At 40.8% G+C, this 20,224-nt stretch overlaps 1 protein-coding gene across 1 annotated transcript in view; it reads left to right on the top strand.

Annotated features, from left to right (window-relative positions):
• The window catches only part of LAMA4 (laminin subunit alpha 4), an 80,862-nt gene extending 69,960 nt beyond the window's left edge, over positions 1–10,902 (top strand). The window contains exons 31-40 of the mRNA XM_075862291.1: positions 1,648–1,806; positions 3,197–3,350; positions 3,663–3,856; positions 4,067–4,256; positions 5,191–5,346; positions 5,935–6,094; positions 6,559–6,689; positions 7,566–7,659; positions 10,517–10,636; positions 10,721–10,902. Coding sequence (XP_075718406.1) covers positions 1,648–1,806; positions 3,197–3,350; positions 3,663–3,856; positions 4,067–4,256; positions 5,191–5,346; positions 5,935–6,094; positions 6,559–6,689; positions 7,566–7,659; positions 10,517–10,636; positions 10,721–10,866 — 1,504 coding nt within the window. The 3' untranslated portion in view covers positions 10,867–10,902. The remainder of the gene's footprint in view (positions 1–1,647; positions 1,807–3,196; positions 3,351–3,662; positions 3,857–4,066; positions 4,257–5,190; positions 5,347–5,934; positions 6,095–6,558; positions 6,690–7,565; positions 7,660–10,516; positions 10,637–10,720) is intronic.
• Positions 10,903–20,224: the final 9,322 nt, after the last annotated feature.

The raw sequence follows: 20,224 nt of genomic DNA, 5'->3' as shown, positions 1-20,224 counted from the left end.
GTCTCACAGACATAGAAGCAGGTGCAGACTGATTATCTATGGGCGTTAACCCCGAAGCTGTGCCTGGCAGATCCTTTACACTTACACTGCACAATCACACTGTGCACAATCACGCTGGGCTGGAACAATGAGAAGTTTATGACGCTGATTGGTCACTGATTGGTCACCATCATACACTTCTCTTAACAACGCCCAGTTGGTCAAAAGTAAAAACACGCCGAGTTGTCTATTAAGAAAGTCATTAGCATAAATCTAAAATTGTTTATAACTTGGTCAAAAATGATCGTTTTTCAAAATAAAAACCACTGCTGTTATCTACACTAAAGCGCCAATAGGCCATTTATAATCTGGTGACAGAGCCTCTTTAAGTTCTTTCAAAGTCAGCTTCATGACATCACAATTAGTACGCTTATAACCTCATGGGTGGTTCTATTTGTTTTTTTATGGGTAGTGATGCTTTCTGATTGGTAGAAATCTATGTCTGGTGTATGACATCACAGTCAGTATGTCTAATACCAAATGGCCAGCAGTGATGGCCGCTGATTGGTAGAAATCTAAGTCAGCTTCATGACATCACCATCTTGTTAAATCTCACCCACTTTTCTGCTACTGTATTCTGCTGCGTATTTTCCGTCCACAATTCCGGACGGAAAATACGCAGCAATTCCGCTACATGTGGACAAGCCCTAGAGAGTATACAGTAAATGGAGGGGAAGGTACGTGTCAGAAGGGAAATATCTGTGCAGCAGGTAGCTACACATGGAAAGTGCTGATTGTGATGAAAATGAGCCTGCTCTCTCTCTGTGGCTACATATATTCAGATTGTGGGCCATAAATGTAGCATTCTCTGACAAAATGATAAAATGCACTTACTGTTTAGAAATACACACTACAATGCCCCTCCTTCCCATCTCCTAAACCGGGATCATTGTATTTTCTATACCTGGAGCTCGACATGACATGGAAAATAAAACGCTGAGCCAGTGTGGTTAGCGGTATACAAAAAATAGGAACAGTACTCCTTTTGATGCAAGTAGGTTTCTATTACATATGGAAAATCGAAGTAACATAGTACCACTCCCATATGCCCTTCATCAGGCTGAATGAGGAGATAAGATTCTGCGCTGCTGATATTAACTAAATATGCTCCACCTCTGGTTGAGAGTTGCTTCATTGACTTCTTACCCTGGCATAGCCCAAACTAGAAACATTTATCTTAGGGAATGGGCCCATATTATCGTGCTCCTAATGTCACTAACAGGATAAATGGATGGATAGATATGAGATAGATAGATAGATAGATAGATAGATAGATAGATAGATAGATAGATAGATAGATAGATAGATAGATAGATAGATAGATAGATAGATAGATAGATAGATAGATAGATAGTTGCAACTTGAAAAGTAACAGAAGAAATTTAAGTTCATACAGTATGCATTAATAGATATAAATACTATTACATACAGGACAAAAAATAATAGATATATAGCATATGTATGCTTTCTCATTTAGGGTATTAGATGAACATTTTACACAATTCTCAACATTTTTGCAGCTATAAGAGTACATTATAGTCAGGTTAATACAATTTACTATGGTTACATTTCATATTTATATTTGCAAATACCATTCTCTTCCTGTAGGTATCATCTGCTCGTAGATGAGACAGATATGAATTTCCAGGACCGGGAAAAAAAAGACATAAACCTTCCGGTTCCAAGAAAGTTCTTCTTTGGTGGCTTTCCAAATAATGCATCACAAGCTAATTTTTCAGGGTGCATTAGCAATGCTTATTTTTCCAGGTATGTTATTTACTGCATAAAAATGCTTGACATTTGTACAGATATGTCTACATTTGCAGTGGACGGCTTCAAGAATATACACGAGGGGGGGGGGTTGACTACAATGGCAGCTTTTTTAATGCTATGTTTACCTTTGAAATCGTTTTATTTTTTTAATAAAAAATATCTCAGTGTGATTCGTGCAACTTTTAGCTGATGCTCTGCCTGGGGACTCCAGCACTTCTGCCAAGGTGACCGTCACTGTCTATATATGGAAAATGTCCAAGAGAAGGTGTATGGGCAGCACAGTAGAACAAAAACCTCCAGGGCATAACAAAGGCTGCATTGAGCAGCTGAAACGTTGCACCTTTTTCACTGATGGGTGAATAAACTTTAAATTTTTTGAACCTTGGAGTGCTGCCTCTTTCGCCTTACATTTATATATGGAAAATGACGTCGGGAGCAGTACTGGAGTCCCCGAGCAAAGTGCTAGCTGATGCTCTGCTCGGGACTCAAGCAATAGGCAATGTGACAGCCCCTTGCGGTCATGTTCACGAATAGCACATGAAGCAAGAGCTCAGTCACGTGGGGCCGTGTCAGAGCGTCATCACTATTAGAAAAGCTCCAGTACTTACTGAATAATTCACGAGGTTTGAACTGCTCCATTTAGTACAGAATTTTAAATTAAAATATATTGGTAAGTTACTTCTTTTCACATAAATATATTATTTCAATGCAATTTTTGGTCCCCGGATAACCCCTTTAATAAAAATAACCTGTCAGCAGTTTTTAGGCCTCAAAACTGCTGACAGGGTGATATAGAGGAGGAGAAGGTAATTTTAATCGTACCTTTTTTCTCAGTCATGTTTGTTGCATGAGCGAGAAATCGCCGTTTGATTCCGTTGTCGCGGTGGTTGCAAGCACCACTCTATGCTCTGACTGACAACGCTGGCTAGCAATCAGGAGACCGCTATTGCTGTCACTCAGAGTATCGAGGTGGGGCTTGTAGCATGCTCTTGCATATCAAGTCCCGCCTCAGCGGCACTTGTGATCGGCGCACCTGGGAAATGAAACATAATTACAGCATAGAAATGTAAGTTTAAACCCCCCCATATCACTCTGTCAGCAGTTTTGAGGCCTCAAAACTGCTGACAGGTTCCCTTTAACTAAGCTGGTGTGGTGCAGACTACACAACCAGACTGTTGTACAGCAAGCAAAGGTCTTTGTTTTCTTTCCAACATTGAGAAGGAAACGATATTGTGGGAGACAAAGGCAATAAAAACATAATACAAATATATATTTTAATATACCAGCTATTTATTACAACACTTTTTTTAGAGTAAAACTAAAATTTAAGTCAGTAGTGTCATTGATGTGTTCTTAATATTTATTTTTCTTTGCTGTTCCATAGGATTGACAGAGATGTGGAAGTTGAAGACTTTCAGAAATACACAGAAAAAGTAAAAGTGTCTTTATACGGATGTCCTGTTGAGGCACCCCCGATTGCTCTCACCCATAAACGTGGCAAAAACTCTTCAAAAGCCAAGGGAAAACAAAAGCACAGAGTAAGTAATATATACTAATAAATATGGATATAGAAAAAATATATAATTTGCAGGATACAGCATAGCAGTAGCCGAAAAGTCTTCGCCTGCGTCAAATAGGAAAAGGTCAACGATAAACTATACATCCGTTTTAACGTTGTTATGGATGACGTAAAATGTTACATTCTTGTCAGGCAACAGTCATGGATGGCTGGGCAACAAAGATGCTCCTTTAATGTGCCATTATGTTACTAAATTAAAGAAGGCTCTAAATTAGTTACTCATTTTTACATATATGTTAACTTTCTTCCATTTTTCTTTACATTAACACAGACTGGAAAACATAAAGTAGATAGTTCACACAGCATTGTTGGTACTAAGAACATAAAAACAGAGGAGCAACCTGACGTTTTCTCTCAGTGTTCTTCACCCAGCAGACCAAAAGCAGTCAGAAATGCTTACCTTTATGGTGGAACCGCTAACAGTCGCCATGAATTCAAACACATTCCTAAGCAATTCAATCACACGTAAGTTGTTGACCTACATTATGGGGACCACACTTGGTTCGGGCAAATTGAGTGGCTTATCCATGCCCAAAAGTAGTTTGAAAAACGTTGAGGGTGATAGATAATTTATAACGGTTACTCGGTAATATATGCTGAGGTGATGGTTCATTTATACGGGGGACATTGTAGTGTGAGATAATGTTGATCAATGCATTCTTATTTATCTGACAGGTCTGAATTATCTTTCCGCTTAAAAACACATTCATCCCATGGAATGATCTTCTATGTGTCAGATGAGGATGAAAGCAACTTTGTAACTCTTTTCCTTGCTAATGGCCAACTACACTTTATATTCAATGTTGAACAACAAAAGCTAACACTTAAGAGCCCAGAGAAGTACAACGATGGCATGTGGCACACTGTAAGTCATAACCACTTGAGAAGAAATAGCTTTTTATTAATCTATTAGTGTTGTGGTGGATGTTTACATAGTAATTGACCAATAGGGGATAGATGAAACACATTACCACAAAGGGTATCTTTATTTACATCTGTTAGAAAAACAGATTTACATGTAAACTTTAGTATTGACTTGATGAAAATAGAAGTTCACTATGGCTTGACAAATCCAAGATAGATTTCAGTGTAATGGCTTAATTAAACAAAAAAAAAAACCTATAGATATTTCTAGATATAGAGTTAAAGATGGTAGGTTGTAAGCCTGCTATAACAGAGGCATAGATTAAAAATTACATGACATCTCCTAATATGTCTGTTTTAGTAAATAATTGTATTCCCCATGAAATACCAATTCAAGAGAGTCTTTTCTTAAAACTCCATGTTGTGCCGTTCCTCTGTTATTCATCCTAGAAATGTATGAATAAATTGAGAACTGGGTGTTAGCAGTTGGGGGTGTGTCCCTACACAGTCTGACAATGTCCAATCAGTGCGGACAGAGTGAGAGTATGTAGGGACACACCCCTTTGACAAGGAGAATGGCAACTCCCTGTTGTCAATTTATTCATACATTTCTAGGAGGAATCACAGAGCAACAGCACAAAGTAGAGTTCTAAGAAAATATTCTCCAGAATAGATATTTCATGAGGAACACAAGTATTTCGTAAAATAGACGTCAGGAGAGGTGGCAGGTCCTCATTAAGTCTATACTACTAGATTTCGGTCATATTTGCAGGGGCTGAATCAGTCACACCCTTATTCTACAGTTAATGTCTTAACAGAATTAGGATTTTTTTTTCGACCAACACATGCCTTATATAATATAATAGTCTGATGTATTAATCTTATAATAATGTATGTTCATCATCTTACTAATAAACTGTTATGTTTATGACTAGATAATATGTGTCCGTGATATGAATAAGGGTAAACTAATAATTGATGGTCTACGAGTGCTTGAAGATCGGCTTCCTGCTGCTGATGCTGGGTGGAATGTCGAGGCACCTCTTTACGTAGGAGGTGTAGCTCCTGAGAAAGCTATGAAAAATGTGCAGGTACACTCAAATATCCACCCTCCAAAAACTTTTATGGCAAAGACTTGGGTTCTCCTGGCCTGCATTTTTTTTGGGGATCGGAGCATTCTAATTGCATGATCAGAGTTTTAATCATATTATATCTACCAGAGGACGTATTTACCTATGCATAGGATGGTGTGATGAGATCATGACATAAACCTGGGAAGACACCTAGACTGTCATGATCAGAAAACTAGACATAGTGGAAAGTCATGTTCATATTTTATAAGCTAGGGGATCAGCAACACTTTATATAAACACAATTGTCATCAATATTAACTGATGACATTTAATACTTTAAGTAGCAATATATAATTGTTGCCAACTAAAAATAGCGATGTTAATGGTAACTAAATAATCAGTACTCTATTGCTCTAAATAGAGAGGCAGGTGTTGCTGCAATTTATTAAAATTACCCAAAAATATTATATATACTCTTTTTAATCTAAATATTACCTTTTCAGAACATATTTTGTATATTTGATAGACAAGATGTCAATTTGTAGCAATGTATACATTTATAGTTGTCAATGTCCATTTCATTACATATGTTTCGCCTGCTTTTAGATCAATTCAGTGTACAGTTTCAATGGCTGCCTTGGAGACCTGCAGCTGAATGGGCGCTCTGTATCAACTCCATCCCAGACATTCAGTGTGACACCTTGTTTTGAAGGCCCCATGGAATCCGGGACCTATATTTCTTCAGAAGGAGGATATGTCATTCTGGGTAATGACCTAGTGAATTGAAACACTGTGTTATACAGCAGTAAGGCCCTGTCTGGTTTGTCTGACTAAAGCATTTCTTTAATATTAACATGTGAGTCAATACAGCACAGCACATACCTGACTGTAATGACATCTGATCCCACCAAGGCCAGTGAAGCATGAACACAGTAAAAATAATCAGCCGGTGCAGCGAGCGCCGATCAACGAGACATCATTGATCGACGCTCGTTTTGCTCCTGTCACATGGAGCTATGGATGGGGACGAGCGGTCGTTACTCTGATCGCTCGTCCCCATACATGATAATGTTTACACAGGGAGATATGCGGCCGACAACAATAATATTTTACTTTTTTAAAACGATACGACCAGCAGATGATCGAGCGTTTACACAAAATGTAGATGGCCACCTTATGGGTGACCACTTATGTATTCTGGCTTATGGTAATGTATTTTCTTCTTTGTAGCGGAATCTTTCCATACCGGGGTGAAATTTGAATTTGTAGTAGAAGTTCGCCCTAGAAGCAACTCTGGTATTTTATTCCACATTCAAAATGTAAACGGTGAATACCTAAATCTGCACATGAAGGAAGGACAGGTAATGATATTTTTGTAAAGATATTTTGTCATTTTAACTTTGCTTTGTATGTACTACAGCAAGTTGATTAACCATTCTGTATTCATTATATCCCTCAATGCCAGAACAAATGGTATATATACACACACGATACATTGAAGGCAACGTTTTGGCTAGACAATAGCCTTTCTCAAGCCCTTATAATAGATCTTTATAAGGGGAGCTCTTTTAATATTGATGCACCGTGTGAAAGATGTGCCTCCCCTATGCAGGGGGGAACTGCTTTAAGGTGCACTCCCTGTTAATGATTCCGGCTTAAAAAGGGAGTGTCACCATTCCTGACATGTCTATTCTAGTAGATACTTGTATCCCCATAAAATAACAATTCTGGAACGCATTTTTTTAGAACATTGTGATGTTCCCCTAGAATTGTATGAATACATTGACAACTGGGTCTTACCATTTTCCTTGTCAAAGGGGTGTGACTATACAGAGTCTGACTGAGCCTGTGATGAGATGAAGGCCCATCTCTAAACTTCTCCTGCTTCCCGATATAGAACTATAGCATTTTCTTGCAGCCACCACTAGGGGAGCTCAGTGCTTATGAATTTATACAGCTACTTTGAACAATGAAAGCTGTAAAAATCTCTATGCACTGAGCTCCCCCTAGTGGTGGCTGCAGGAAAATGCTATGGTTCTATGTAAGCAGAAGGACGGGTTCCCATTTCACTATGGGCACTACAGCTATAGGGCTCATCTCACTATGGGCCCCATAGAAGTAGTGTCATCTGCCCCTATGGAGAATACACCACTGATGTTAAGCAAGTGGTAAGCTATTTGGTATTGTTATAATATTGCAGTCCAATTAAATATATTCATATTTATATTTCAATATAGGTTGTAGTGAAAGTAAAGTTTGGCAATAAAGAGTTCTCTACACATGTTGTTCCGAAGCAGAGTCTCTGTGATCGACAATGGCATAGAATTGCAGGTTTGTATAAATATATCATTTTTAATTATTATTTATTATTGCAAGTTATCAAAACCACTATAATTTATGTGTGCATTATCAATATCTCTATATATTCTTCTACGCAAACTAGGCTAAAATACTTTTACAGAAATAACTACAGTTAATAGGTATCGTTATTCAAATTACATAATGAATGCAGAAAGGAGCATATACACCCTTTAGCCATAATGTAAACCACTGACAGGTAAAAGGAATATCATTGATTATCTTGTTACAATGGCGCCAGTCAAGAGGTGGGATATATTGGGCAGCAAGTGAACAGTCAGTTCTTCAAGTTTGTGTGTGGAAGCAGGAAAAATCGGCAAACGTAAGGATCTGAGCGACTAAGAAGGCTCAAATTGTGATGGCAACAAGAATGGGTCAAAGCATTTCCAAAACTGCAGGTTCCTGACATGTAGTGTTTACCATCCAAAAGCGGTCCAAGGAAGGACAACGGTGAACAGGCAAAAGAGTCATGGGCGCCTATTGTAGCACAAATTGCTGGCTATGACAGAAAGGTGTCAGAATATACAGTGTACCACAGCCTGCTGTGTTTGGGGCTATGTAGCAGCAGACGGATCAGAGTGACCATACTGACCCCTGTCGAAAGGGCTTACAATGGGCAGAACTGGACCATGAAGCAATGTAAGAAGGTGGCCAGGTCTGATGAATAACATCTCTTTTACCTTTATCATGTGAACGACTGGGTGCGTTGCTTACCTGGGGAAGAGATGGCACCTGGATTCACTATAGGAAGAAGGCAAGCTGGCGGTGGCAGTGTGATGCTCTGGGCTATGTTCTGCTGGGAAACCTTGGGTCGGCATTCATGTGGATGTTATTTTGACACATACCACCTACCTAAACATACTTGCAGACCAAGTTCACCCTTCATTGTAATGGTATACACCAATGGCAGTCTCATTTTTCAGCAGGACAATGTGCCCTGCCACACTGCAAAAATTCTTCAGGAATGGTTTGAGGAACATGACTAAGGGTATTGACTTGGCTTTGAAATTCCCCAGACCCAGATCTTAACCCCTTAGTGACCAGCCCATTTTAGGCCCTAATGACCAAGCTATTTTATTCGTTTTTCTATAGTCGCATTCAAAGAGCTATAACGTTTTTATTTTTTCGTCTACATAGCTGTATGAGGACTTGTTTTTTGCGGGATTAGTTGTGCTTTTTAATGGCACCATTTTTGGGTACATATAATTTTTATATTAACTTTTATTAACCTTTTTGGGGGGGATTATAAAAAAACCTGAAATTCCGCCATTGTTCTATGCGTTTTTAAATTGACGCCGTTCACTGTGCGACGTAAATAACATGTTACCTTTATTCTATGGGTCGGTACGATTACGGCGATACCACATATGTAGAGGTTTTTTTATGTTTTACGACTTTTGCACAATAAAAACACTTTTTAACTAAAATTATTTGTTTTTGCATCGTCGCTTTCCAAGAGCCGTAATTTTTTTATTTTTCCATCAATGTAGTGATTTTTTGGGCTTGTTTTTTGCGGGACGAGACGTACTTTTGATTGGTACTGTTTTGGGGTGCATGGGACTTATTGATTCATTTTTATTATGACTTTTTTGGGGGACAATGGAAAAAAATTGCAATTTCGCCATGTTTTTTTGCGTTTTTTTTTTACGGTGTTCACTTTGCGGTTTAAATTACCTATTAACTTTATTAATGGAGTCATTACGGTCGCGGCGATACCACATATGTGTACTTTTATTTCTTTTTTTACTGTACTTTTTATTATTAATCTTTATTTCACTTTGATGACTGATTTTATTAGTCCCACTAGGGGACTTTACTGTGCGATGTTCCGATCGCTGCTATAATGCTTTTGTATACTTCGTATACCAGAGCATTATTGCCTGTCAGTGTAAATCTGACAGGCAATCTGTTAGGACGTGCCTCCGGCGCGTCCTAACAGGAATATGACACCCCATCGGAGACCCGCGATTTCATTCGCGGGCCGCCGATGGGTGACAGAGGGAGCGCACTCCCTCTGTAAACAAAGTTAAATGCCGCGGTCGCTATTGATGGCGGCATTTAACGGGTTAAACGGCCGCGATCGAAGTAAACTTCGATCGCGGGCGTTGGAGCAGGAGCTCAGCTGTCATCAGACAGCAGAGCCCTGGCTCCTGCCTGCACGGGAGACCCGTGCAGGACTTAGACTAGGCTGACGTGAAAAGGCGTCAGCCTAGCCTAAAGCCCATTAGTGAATCACGTAAAAAGGCGTATTGGTGGTCACTAAGGGGTTAATCCGATTGAGCATCTGTTGGATATGCTCGAAAAGCAAGGTGGATTCATGGAGGCCCCACCTCATAACTTACAGGACTTAAAGTATCTACTAAACGGTGTATAGAAATCCCCATAGAAGAAATCATAATAGGGCCACTTTGTGATGCCATTTCATGTACCTCCCCAGAACGTGGGATGAGAAGGCCTGATCTAGTACTTGTTGCACCCATACCCCTCACCCATACTCTATAGCATAATAACCATCAGACTGGTTCCCCTCTCCCCAACATTGTAGTGCCTTTGGATAGAGGAATAGATTGCCTTTAGGGAAAGTGTATAATAACAACCAGAGCTGGGGACACAAATAGCTACCTCTATGGAATGTACATACATACTGGAAGTGTATGTGTGGTTGGGGATGTATCATAGAAGACACTGAATTCAAACTTCTTCAATGCCATATGTGATGGACAGGTATTATTTAATGTGTCTTTCATTCAGCTTTCTGTTCCTAGAAAAAAATAATTTATAATTCTTAATATTTTATAATGGTTTTGAATCTCCTTCTGTATTCTTACAGTTATAAGGGATGCAAATGTGGTTCAACTGGATGTGGATTCTGAGATAAACCACGTTGTAGGACCTCTAAATAGAAAGCTTGTCAACCTTAAAGAGCCTGTGTTTGTTGGAGGTGTGCCAGGTATACATGTTTATAGGATATTATATCGCTTTATGTTGAATATGAACATTTTCTGATATTTTTCTACTTTCTCCCCATTCTTAGATTCTTTGCTTGCTCCAAGTTTGACCACAAGAAATTCTTTCATGGGCTGCATCCGCAACTTTGTGATAGACAAGCAGCCAGTGAGCTTCAGTAAAGCATCTCTTGTCAGCGGGGCCGTCAGCATCAATACTTGTCCTTTATTCTAACAGTCACTATGTACAATAAAAGTGTGAATGTGTTTACTTAAGACTGTTGGTTTTACTCCAAAAATTCATTGCTGAATAATAACAGCTAAATAACAGTAATAACAGCTAAAAAAGACAACATCGAATAATAGCTAATAAAATACTACACCTGTGATATCAGTTTAGGTAAGAGATGTATTATATTTCTGAAGAAACTATTTACAAAGGATAGTTCCTCAGAGCACATACGTTACAAAAGAAAAAAAAAAACGTAATCAAAAATAAGTCAAACCATCTTACTTCACAAACATGAAAGCAACATTTTGGTTCAATGGTTCTGTCCCTCAAAAATTGTTAACACATTAAAACCGTTAATTATATTGACTTATGTGTTAATGTACCAAATACCAGGCAGTAAACTTTTCTATACTATCTATCTATCTATCTATCTATCTATCTATCTATCTATCTATCTATCTATCTATCTATCTATCTATCTATCTATCTATTGAGAGACAGTGACAGGTAAAGTCATTGAGGGAAGGTACGTTTCCCCTAGAATCCTGTCATATGTATCCTAGGCTCCAGGGAATGAGTATTTTTTTGCAATAGAAAGCTCTAGCTTTCCAATCTCGGCTTAAGGAAAAGCCGGAAAAAGGGCCTGGAGTTGGATTGGGGAAGAGCAGGGCGGGTTCCCCAATCCCTAGTCCATCTCTGTTTGTAGGACAAGGCTGCTGCTCAATTAGCTGCACCTGCAGCCGGTGTATAAAAAGGTGCAGACACAGTGTGTGTCAGTCTCACCCCTGACTCAGACCGGAGACTACGAAGTCTGGAGTAGCCTGTATTCTATGTGAGTAAAGACCTGTGTTACTTTGTGTCCAGTGCCTGGTAGGAAGGCACTTGGTATAGTTAGATAATATCTTGTTTAGTTAGTGCTCAGCCGAGCAGGATTTATTTTGTATTTTGCCTTGTTGTACAAGAGGCTGTTTCTTTGACAAGAATAAAACACAGGCAAAGCCCTGTTATGAACTTTAATGCACGGTGTCCCTGTCTCTGGCTACTAAGAAACCGCTGTACCAACTTCTCCTGATGCTAAACCCCCACATATGGTGGCCAATGCGGGCACGGTCTTAAAGAGACATACACCTATTTAAAAGGACTTTTGCTGCTCCAAGCGGAAAATCGTTGCTAGGGGCAACAACACAATTTTGTTTTCCCCCCGAGAGTGCTTGGAAGCATATGTCTTGGGTGAAGGCGGCAACAGGGCTAGAAAAAGGGACTGTTAAAATGGATGAAATACTTAAACAGCTGATTCAGGCTAATATCAACCAGGGGAAGATAAGCACAGCTCTGCAAGAAGCCAGCGTGACTCAGCGAATGGTGCATGAGGAAGCCATGCGTGCACAGGCTGAAACCAATATTCTGCTGGGTGAAGCCCACAGACTGGCCTTAAAAGAACAGCAGCAAATTAATCGCCATTTGCAAGACCAAATTCAGGCCTCAGTGGAGAGGTCAGCGGAGCCTCATGGTTTGCGCCAAACCACTTGTGCAGCGGTACAGACATCTTCGCAGAAGATGACACCCACCGACGACGTTGAGGCCTATCTCATGGTGTTTGAGCGAGTGGCAGAACGAGAGAAGTTATCTTCAGATCAGTGGGCAGCAGTGGTGGCACCTTTCCTAACCGGAGAGCCGCAAAAGGCGTACTTTGATCTCAATGAGCAGGATGCCAAGGATTGCTCCAAGCTGAAGGGTGAGATCCTTGCCTGTCTGGGTGTTAATATGAATGTGCGTGCTCGACGGGTGCACAACTGGACTTTTGTGGAACATCTACCTGCCCGATCACAAATGTATGATCTTGTCCATCTTGCAAGGAAATGGCTACAGCCAGAGGAATCAACCCTTGCGCAGATCGTGGAGAGAGTGGTGCTTGACAAATACATCCGCTCCTTACCACCGAAGGTTCAGCGTTGGGTCGGTCAAGGAGATCCTACAGATGCGGAACAGCTGGTGAACCTGATTGAAAGGTACAGAGCTACTCAGGATCTACTCCAAGAAGTACCGCCTGGATGTTCTAACCCCAGGAACAGCAAATTGTGCGGAGCACCCGGTAAGACTGTTCCATTTACTAGAGGGGTGAGAAATGTCTTTAAGGGAGGTGGCTCAGAAGGGGAGCAGACGGAGGGAAGAAATCCCAGAGAGACACTGAAGGCCAGACCAGGGTCTCAAGTTGGGGACCGGAGGCATACAGTGCTGGCGGTGTTATGGACCTGGGCATATTGCTGCCAATTGTCCCCTGACTACTGAGCCAATGGAGCGTGATGCAGCAAGGCGAATATCCTTGTTTGCACGTCCTGTTTGTTCTGCTGAGACGGTTTACGAGACTGAACAACAAATGTGTGTCGTAAAAGTGGAAGGGTGTACTGTAAGTGCCTTGCTGGATTCTGGGAGTCTGGTTACCCTGGTGCATGCCAGCCTGATAGACCCTGGAACATTCAAAAGACATAGTATAGGGGTCCTGTGCATTCATGGGGACACTAAAGAATACCCCACCGCTTTGGTCACTCTAGAGACTTCCTGTGGAACCGCTTGCCATGAAGTGGGTGTGGTCAAGTCCCTGATGCACAGTGTGATCCTGGGGAGAGACTTCCCAGTGTTCTGGGACTTGTGGAGGAAGAAAGATGTAACCTCCACTGTAAATGTTAATGATGGTATTAATGTGTGCACTGTGATTAGCCCAGAACCCTTTAACGAGGATGCTGAGGTGCCAGCAGTAGGGGTGGCCACTGAGCCTGATAAATTTCCTCTGGCTGTTTTTGCTGGTGAAACAGATGAGCAGGAGGAAATTTCTGATATACCAGAGTTAAATGTATCACGTAACAATTTTGGGACTGCTCAATTTAGCGATCCCACATTGGTAAAAGCCAGGGAAAATACTAGGGTATTAAATGGAGTGCCTCAACATCCAGGGGCTGATAAGGTGTTTCCACACATGGCGGTTAACCAGGATTTGCTGTATCGGATAGATAACATACGTGGGGAGGTTATTGAACAGCTGGTGATACCCCAACCGTATCGTAGAACGGTGTTGGACCTGGCTCATAAACACGTTCTGGGTGGACATCTAGGTTGCGAAAAGACCAGAGAGCGTATCTTACAACGATTCTTCTGGCCGGGGGTATATACGGAAGTTCAGAGGTATTGCGAGTCCTGCCCGGAGTGTCAGATAACGGCTCCTATGCCACATTTTAGGAGTCCGCTGGTGCCTTTGCCTATCATTGGGATCCCTTTTGAAAGAATTGCCATGGATCTGGTCGGCCCTTTAGTCAAATCCTCTAGAGGACATCAATATATCCTAGTGGTGTTGGACTATGCCACATGCTACCCTGAGGCAGTTCCTTTGCGAAATTCCTCTTCAAAAGCCATTGCAAGAGAGTTGTTTTACATGTTTTCCCGTACTGGTTTACCTAAGGAAATCCTTACCGATCAGGGAACTCCCTTTATGTCCAAAATCACCAAGGAATTATGTCAACTGCTGAAAATTAAACACCTGCGTACCTCTATATATCACCCTCAAACTGATGGTCTTGTCGAAAGATTCAATAAGACATTAAAAGGAATGTTGAGGAAGGTGGTTAGTAAGGATGGGAAGGATTGGGACTGTCTTCTGCCCTATTTGATGTTCGCTGTACGTGAAGTTCCTCAATCATCCACAGGGTTTTCTCCTTTTGAACTTGTATACGGCAGACAACCACGTGGTCTCCTGGACATAGCCAAGGAAACCTGGGAGCAAAAGTCCAAACCTTATAAGAGTGTAATTGAGCATGTCACGTTGATGCAAGACCGAATCGCTGCGGTCATGCCGATAGTTAAGGAACACTTGGAGCAAGCTCAGGATGCTCAGAGCAGGGTGTATAACCGAACTGCTAAAGTTAGAAATTTAAACTCTGGTGATCGAGTGTTGGTCTTAGTGCCAACCGTAGAAAGCAAATTTCTTGCTAGAAGGGCCGTATGAGATAATTGAAAAGGTGAGGGATGTAAATTATAAAGTTTACCAACCAGGTAAAAGGAAGACAGTGCAGTTATACCATGTAATCTTAATTAAGCCATGGAAAGAAAGAGAGACCCTCGTGGCAGTAAGTACCCCCTATAGTCTTATACCCAGATGTGTATGTGTCAGAATCCCTCGCAAAGCCACAGAAACAAGAGACAAAAGAGTTTGTGCAGAGAAACACAGACGTGTTTTCAGAACTGCCAGGACAGACTAGTATAATAAAACATGACATTGTGACCGAGCCTCAGGTTCGGGTCCACTTGAAACCCTACAGAGTCCCTGAAGCTCGCAGATAAGCCATATCTGAGGAGGTCAAGAAAATGCTAGACCTTGGGATTATTGAAAAGTCAAAAAGTGAGTGGTCAAGTCCCATTGTATTGATTCCGAAACCAGATGGGTCATTACGTTTCTGTAACGACTTCCGCAAGTTAAATGAGATGTCAAGTTTGACGCATACCCAATGCCAAGAGTTGACGAGTTAATAGAGAGACTGGGCCATTCAAGGTATTTTTCAACACTTGATTTAACCAAAGGCTATTGGCAAGTACCCCTCACGGAGGGCGCCAAAGAGAAAACTGCGTTCATCACCCTGGATGGTCTGTTTCAATATATTTGTTTACCATTTGGGCTACATGGGGCTCCAGCGACCTTTCAAAGGTTAATGGACATAGTCCTCAAACCCCATCGTCGGTATGCTTCGGCATATCTGGACGACATTATAATCTTTAGTGATGACTGGGAAAGCCACTTACCAAAAGTACAAGCAGTACTAAACTCCCTCAGAGCCGTGGGGTTAACAGCAAACCCAAAGAAATGTTCCTTAGGAGGAAGCACGGTATCTGGGGTACATAATTGGGAGAGGGGTGATAAAGCCACAGGTCAACAAAGTTGAGGCTATCCAAAATTGGCCCCAGCCCTCAACCAAAAAGCAGGTCAGAGCTTTCCTAGGAATTGTAGGTTATTACCGCAGGTTCATTCCAAACTTTGCCAGCACAGCAGCGCCCCAGACAGATCTTACCAAGGGAAGTAAGTCTGTCATGGTCAAGTGGGACACGAAGGCTGAAAGCGCCTTTCAAGAGTTGAAACTGGCCCTGTGTAACCAACCAGTCTTAGTCACTCCTGACTTCAAAAAGGAGTTTGTTGTCCAAACTGATGCTTCTGATGTGGGGCTCGGAGCAGTTCTGTCACAAGAGGTGGGTGGTGAGGAACATCCTGTGACCTATTTGAGCAGAAAGCTTACCCCGGCTGAGAAAAACTATAGCATAGTTGAACGTGAGTGCTTGGCAATTAAGTGGGCACTTGAGTCCCTGAGATATTATTTATTGGGTCGTCGGTTTAGGTTGGTTACAGACCACTCTCCTCTTACGTTGATGTGTCAAGCTAAAGAGAGAAATTCAAGAGTTACACTATGGTTTCTTACTTTGCAGAACTTCAAATATACTGTGGAACACAGAGCAGGAAAACTGCAGGGCAATGCTGACGCTTTGTAGTTAAATGTGTCCGATCCCACGGGCTCGAACAGAGGAAGAAGGTATGTGAGACAGTTACAGGTAAAGTCATTGAGGGAAGGTACGTTTCCCCTAGAATCCTGTCATATGTATCTTAGGCTCCAGGGAATGAATATTTTTTTGCAACAGAAAGCTCTAGCTTTCCAATCTCGGCTTAAGGAAAAGCCGGAAAAAGGGCCTGGAGTTGGATTGGGGAAGAGCAGGGCGGGTTCCCCAATCCCTAGTCCATCTCTGTTTGTAGGACAAGGCTGCTGCTCAATTAGCAGCACCTGCAGCCGGTGTATAAAAAGGTGCAGACACAGTGTGTGTCAGTCTCACCCCTGACTCAGACCGGAGACTACGAAGTCTGGAGTAGCCTGTATTCTATGTGAGTAAAGACCTGTGTTACTTTGTGTCCAGTGCCTGGTAGGAAGGCACTTAGTATAGTTAGATAATATCTTGTTTAGTTAGTGCTCAGCCGAGCAGGATTTATTTAGTATTTTGCCTTGTTGTACAAGAGGCTGTTTCTTTGACAAGAATAAAACACAGGCAAAGCCCTGTTATGAATTTTAATGCACGGTGTCCCTGTCTCTGGCTACTAAGAAACCGCTGTACCAACTTCTCCTGATGATAAACCCCCACACTATCTATCTATCTATCTATCTATCTATCTATCTATCTATCTATCTATCTATCTATCTATCTATCTCTCTATCACATATCTCTATCTATCATTAACTAAGTACTATACAAAAGAAAAACGTATTTTTATGGAAATATAATGCAGAAGATAAAAATAATACAAACTGGATGAAAAAACATTTTGCACTCGGATTGCTGTCTGTTAAGTGACAGACAAAAATTTAGGATCTGCACTTATTTATTCCATTATTGATTTTCAGTAGAAGGCTTCCATGTAACCCCTTCTAGTGTTGCTCTAGCCTCCTCTACGATGTATGTCTTGGAGTACTCAGCTGGATATGTTGATTCATCATGACACAGTGAGCAAAAGGGACTCGAGTGACAGTCAGGCAGTGCCAGCCAGGCACCTTCTTAGATTCCTAAAAACAATGAACAAGGAATCTGTGCTTTACCATGATGAGAAAAGGGGCACAGACTGCTAGATATTGCACTTTACACAATCTTACTTTAATAACCATTTCTGAAGTTATCATATTATTTTTACTTCTAAAACAGGTTTCTCCCTATTCTCAAAACATATTTTGGCAAAATAATAGAGTTTTCAATTTAAAGTGGTAACCATAAGGGGTTACTATCTGCTGATTTTAAAACTTGTGCCCATTGCCTTGGATACTGTCCAACAAAAATTCACATGCATAAAAATTCAAGGCTGTGTACAAGAATGCACCCCACTATCATAAAAGCCCTAGAATCAAGTATGGCCTAGAGTAATTTGACTAAGGCTTAAAAAAAAATCATTTTAACCCCTGAACGACATCCCACGTACAGTTACGTCGTTGCAGTTTGGTACTTAACACAACGACACGTAACTGTACGTCGAAGTGATGGCGTGGGCTCAGAAACTAAGCCTGCACCATCAACAGCGGATGTCTGCTGCATATTACCTTTAACCCTTAGCTGCCACGGTCAAATCTGATGCATTTAGGTGGTTTGTAGCCGATTGGCACCCCCGCAACGTCATCACAGGGGTGCAGATGGTTGCTATGGTAACCGGAGGCCTAACAATGACCTCCTGGTCTGCCAAGTACAGAGTGACACTGACAGCTTTAATGCATTGAACTACGTAGGTAGTGCACTGTATTAAAATAGAGATCAGTGATGCAGACCTTCAAGTCCCATAGTGGGACACAAAAAGTAAAAAAAGTAAATAAAAATGTTGTACAAAAGAATAAAAATAAGTTTCAAGTAATAAAAAAAACACCTTCTTTCCCATAATTAGTTTTTTATTATAGGATAAAAATGATAAAAAGTACACATATTTGGTATCACCGCATCCATAACGACCCAAACTAAAAAACCTCCTGTGGTGTAAAAATGCTCACTACACCCCTTAAAATGTCTTAAGGGTTGTAGTTTCCAACATAGGGGCCACTTATTTTCCTATTTGACCTCAGAGCCATACAATTGTTGGCCAATGCTGCAAAAATCACTAAAATAGGCCTCAAATGGGCATGGTGCTGCTTCACTCTTAAGCCCTGTCATATGTCCAGGCAAATGATAAATGCCTTGAGAGGTGTAGTTACCAAAATTTGGTCACTTCTTGGGGCTTTCCACTGTACTCGAATCTGACATGGCGCCCAAAGACCAACTCGGCAAAATTTGCATGCCAAATAGCGCTTCTGCCCTTCTGAGCCCTGCCGTGTGTACAAACAGCAGTTTATGACAACATATGGGGTATTGCCATACTCAGGAACAATAGCTTTATAAAGGTTGGGGTGCATTTTCTTATTTATCCATTGTGAAAATGAAAAAAATGCAACATTTGAGTGGAAAAGATGTTGATTTTCATTTTTACGGCCTATTTCTGATAAATTCAGCAAAAGACCTGTGGGGTCTAAATGCTCACTATACCCCTAGATAGATTCCTTAAGGGGTGTCGTTTCCCAAGTGTAGTAACTTTTACAGGTTTTCCACTGTTTTGGTCCCTAAAGGGCTTTGCTAATACAACATGGTACCTGAAAACCATTCCAGCAAAATTTAAGCTCCAAAAGCCAAATGGCGCTCCTTCCCTTCTGAGCCCCGCGTTGTGTTCAAACAGCAGATTATGACCACATATGGGTTATTGGCATACTTGAGAGAAATTGCTTTACAAATGTTGAGGTGCTTTTTCTCTTTTAATCTATTGTGGAGATGAAAGAAGTCTACGTTTTATTGAAAATAATTTAGTTTAGTTAATTTATTTTCAGGGCCCAAGTCAAATTAATTCAGCAAAAACCTGTGGGGTCAAAATGTTCACTATACACCTCGATGAACTTCTTGAGTTTATGACCACATATAGGGTATTACCGTACTCGGGAGAGATTGCTTTACAAATGTTGGAGTGCATTTCCTCCTTTATTCCTTATGAAAATGAAAAAATCTGAGATAAAACTACATTTTATGATAAAAAAAAATCAATTTTAATTCCAATGATTTCAGCAAAAAACCTGTAGAGTCAAAATGCTTACTATACGTTTAGATATATTCTTTAAGGGGAGTAGTTTCCCAAATGGGGTCACTTTTGGGGCTTTTCACTGTTTTGGTCTCTCATGGGCTTTGCAAATGCGACATGGCACCCAAAAACCATTTCAGCAAAAGCCAAATGGTGCTCCTTCCATTCTGAGACCTGTCGTGTGTCCAAACATCAGTTTATTACCATATATGGGCATTGCCGTAATCAAGAGAAATTGCTTTATAAATGTTGGGGTCCTTTTTTGCCTGTATTCCTTGTAAAAATTTAAAAATATGTAATTTTTTTTCAGAAAAATGTAGATTTTCATTTTTACGGCCCAATTCCAATAAATTCAGCATAAATCCTGTGTGGTCAAAATGCACACTATACCCCTAGATCAATTCTTTGAGGGGTGTAGTTTCCCAAATGAGGTCACTTTTGGGGTTTTTCCGCTGTTTTGGCACAAGACCTCTTCAAACCTGACATGGTGCCTAAAATATATTCCAATAAAAAGGAGGCTCCAAAATCCACTAGGTGCGCCTTAATTTCCGAGGCCTGTGTTTGAGTCAAGTAGCACACTAGAGCCACATGTGGGATATGTCTAAAAAAATGCAGAATGTGGGCAAGAAATATTCAGTTGCGTTTCTCTGGTAAAACCATAAGAAACTTTCTAAATGCTATTTTAAATACTTTGAGGGGTCTAGT

This window comes from Rhinoderma darwinii, chromosome 4 (genome assembly GCF_050947455.1).
Source record: "Rhinoderma darwinii isolate aRhiDar2 chromosome 4, aRhiDar2.hap1, whole genome shotgun sequence".
In the NCBI taxonomy this organism is placed as follows: domain Eukaryota; kingdom Metazoa; phylum Chordata; class Amphibia; order Anura; family Rhinodermatidae; genus Rhinoderma; species Rhinoderma darwinii.
This window is presented reverse-complemented; position numbering and strand designations above follow the sequence as displayed.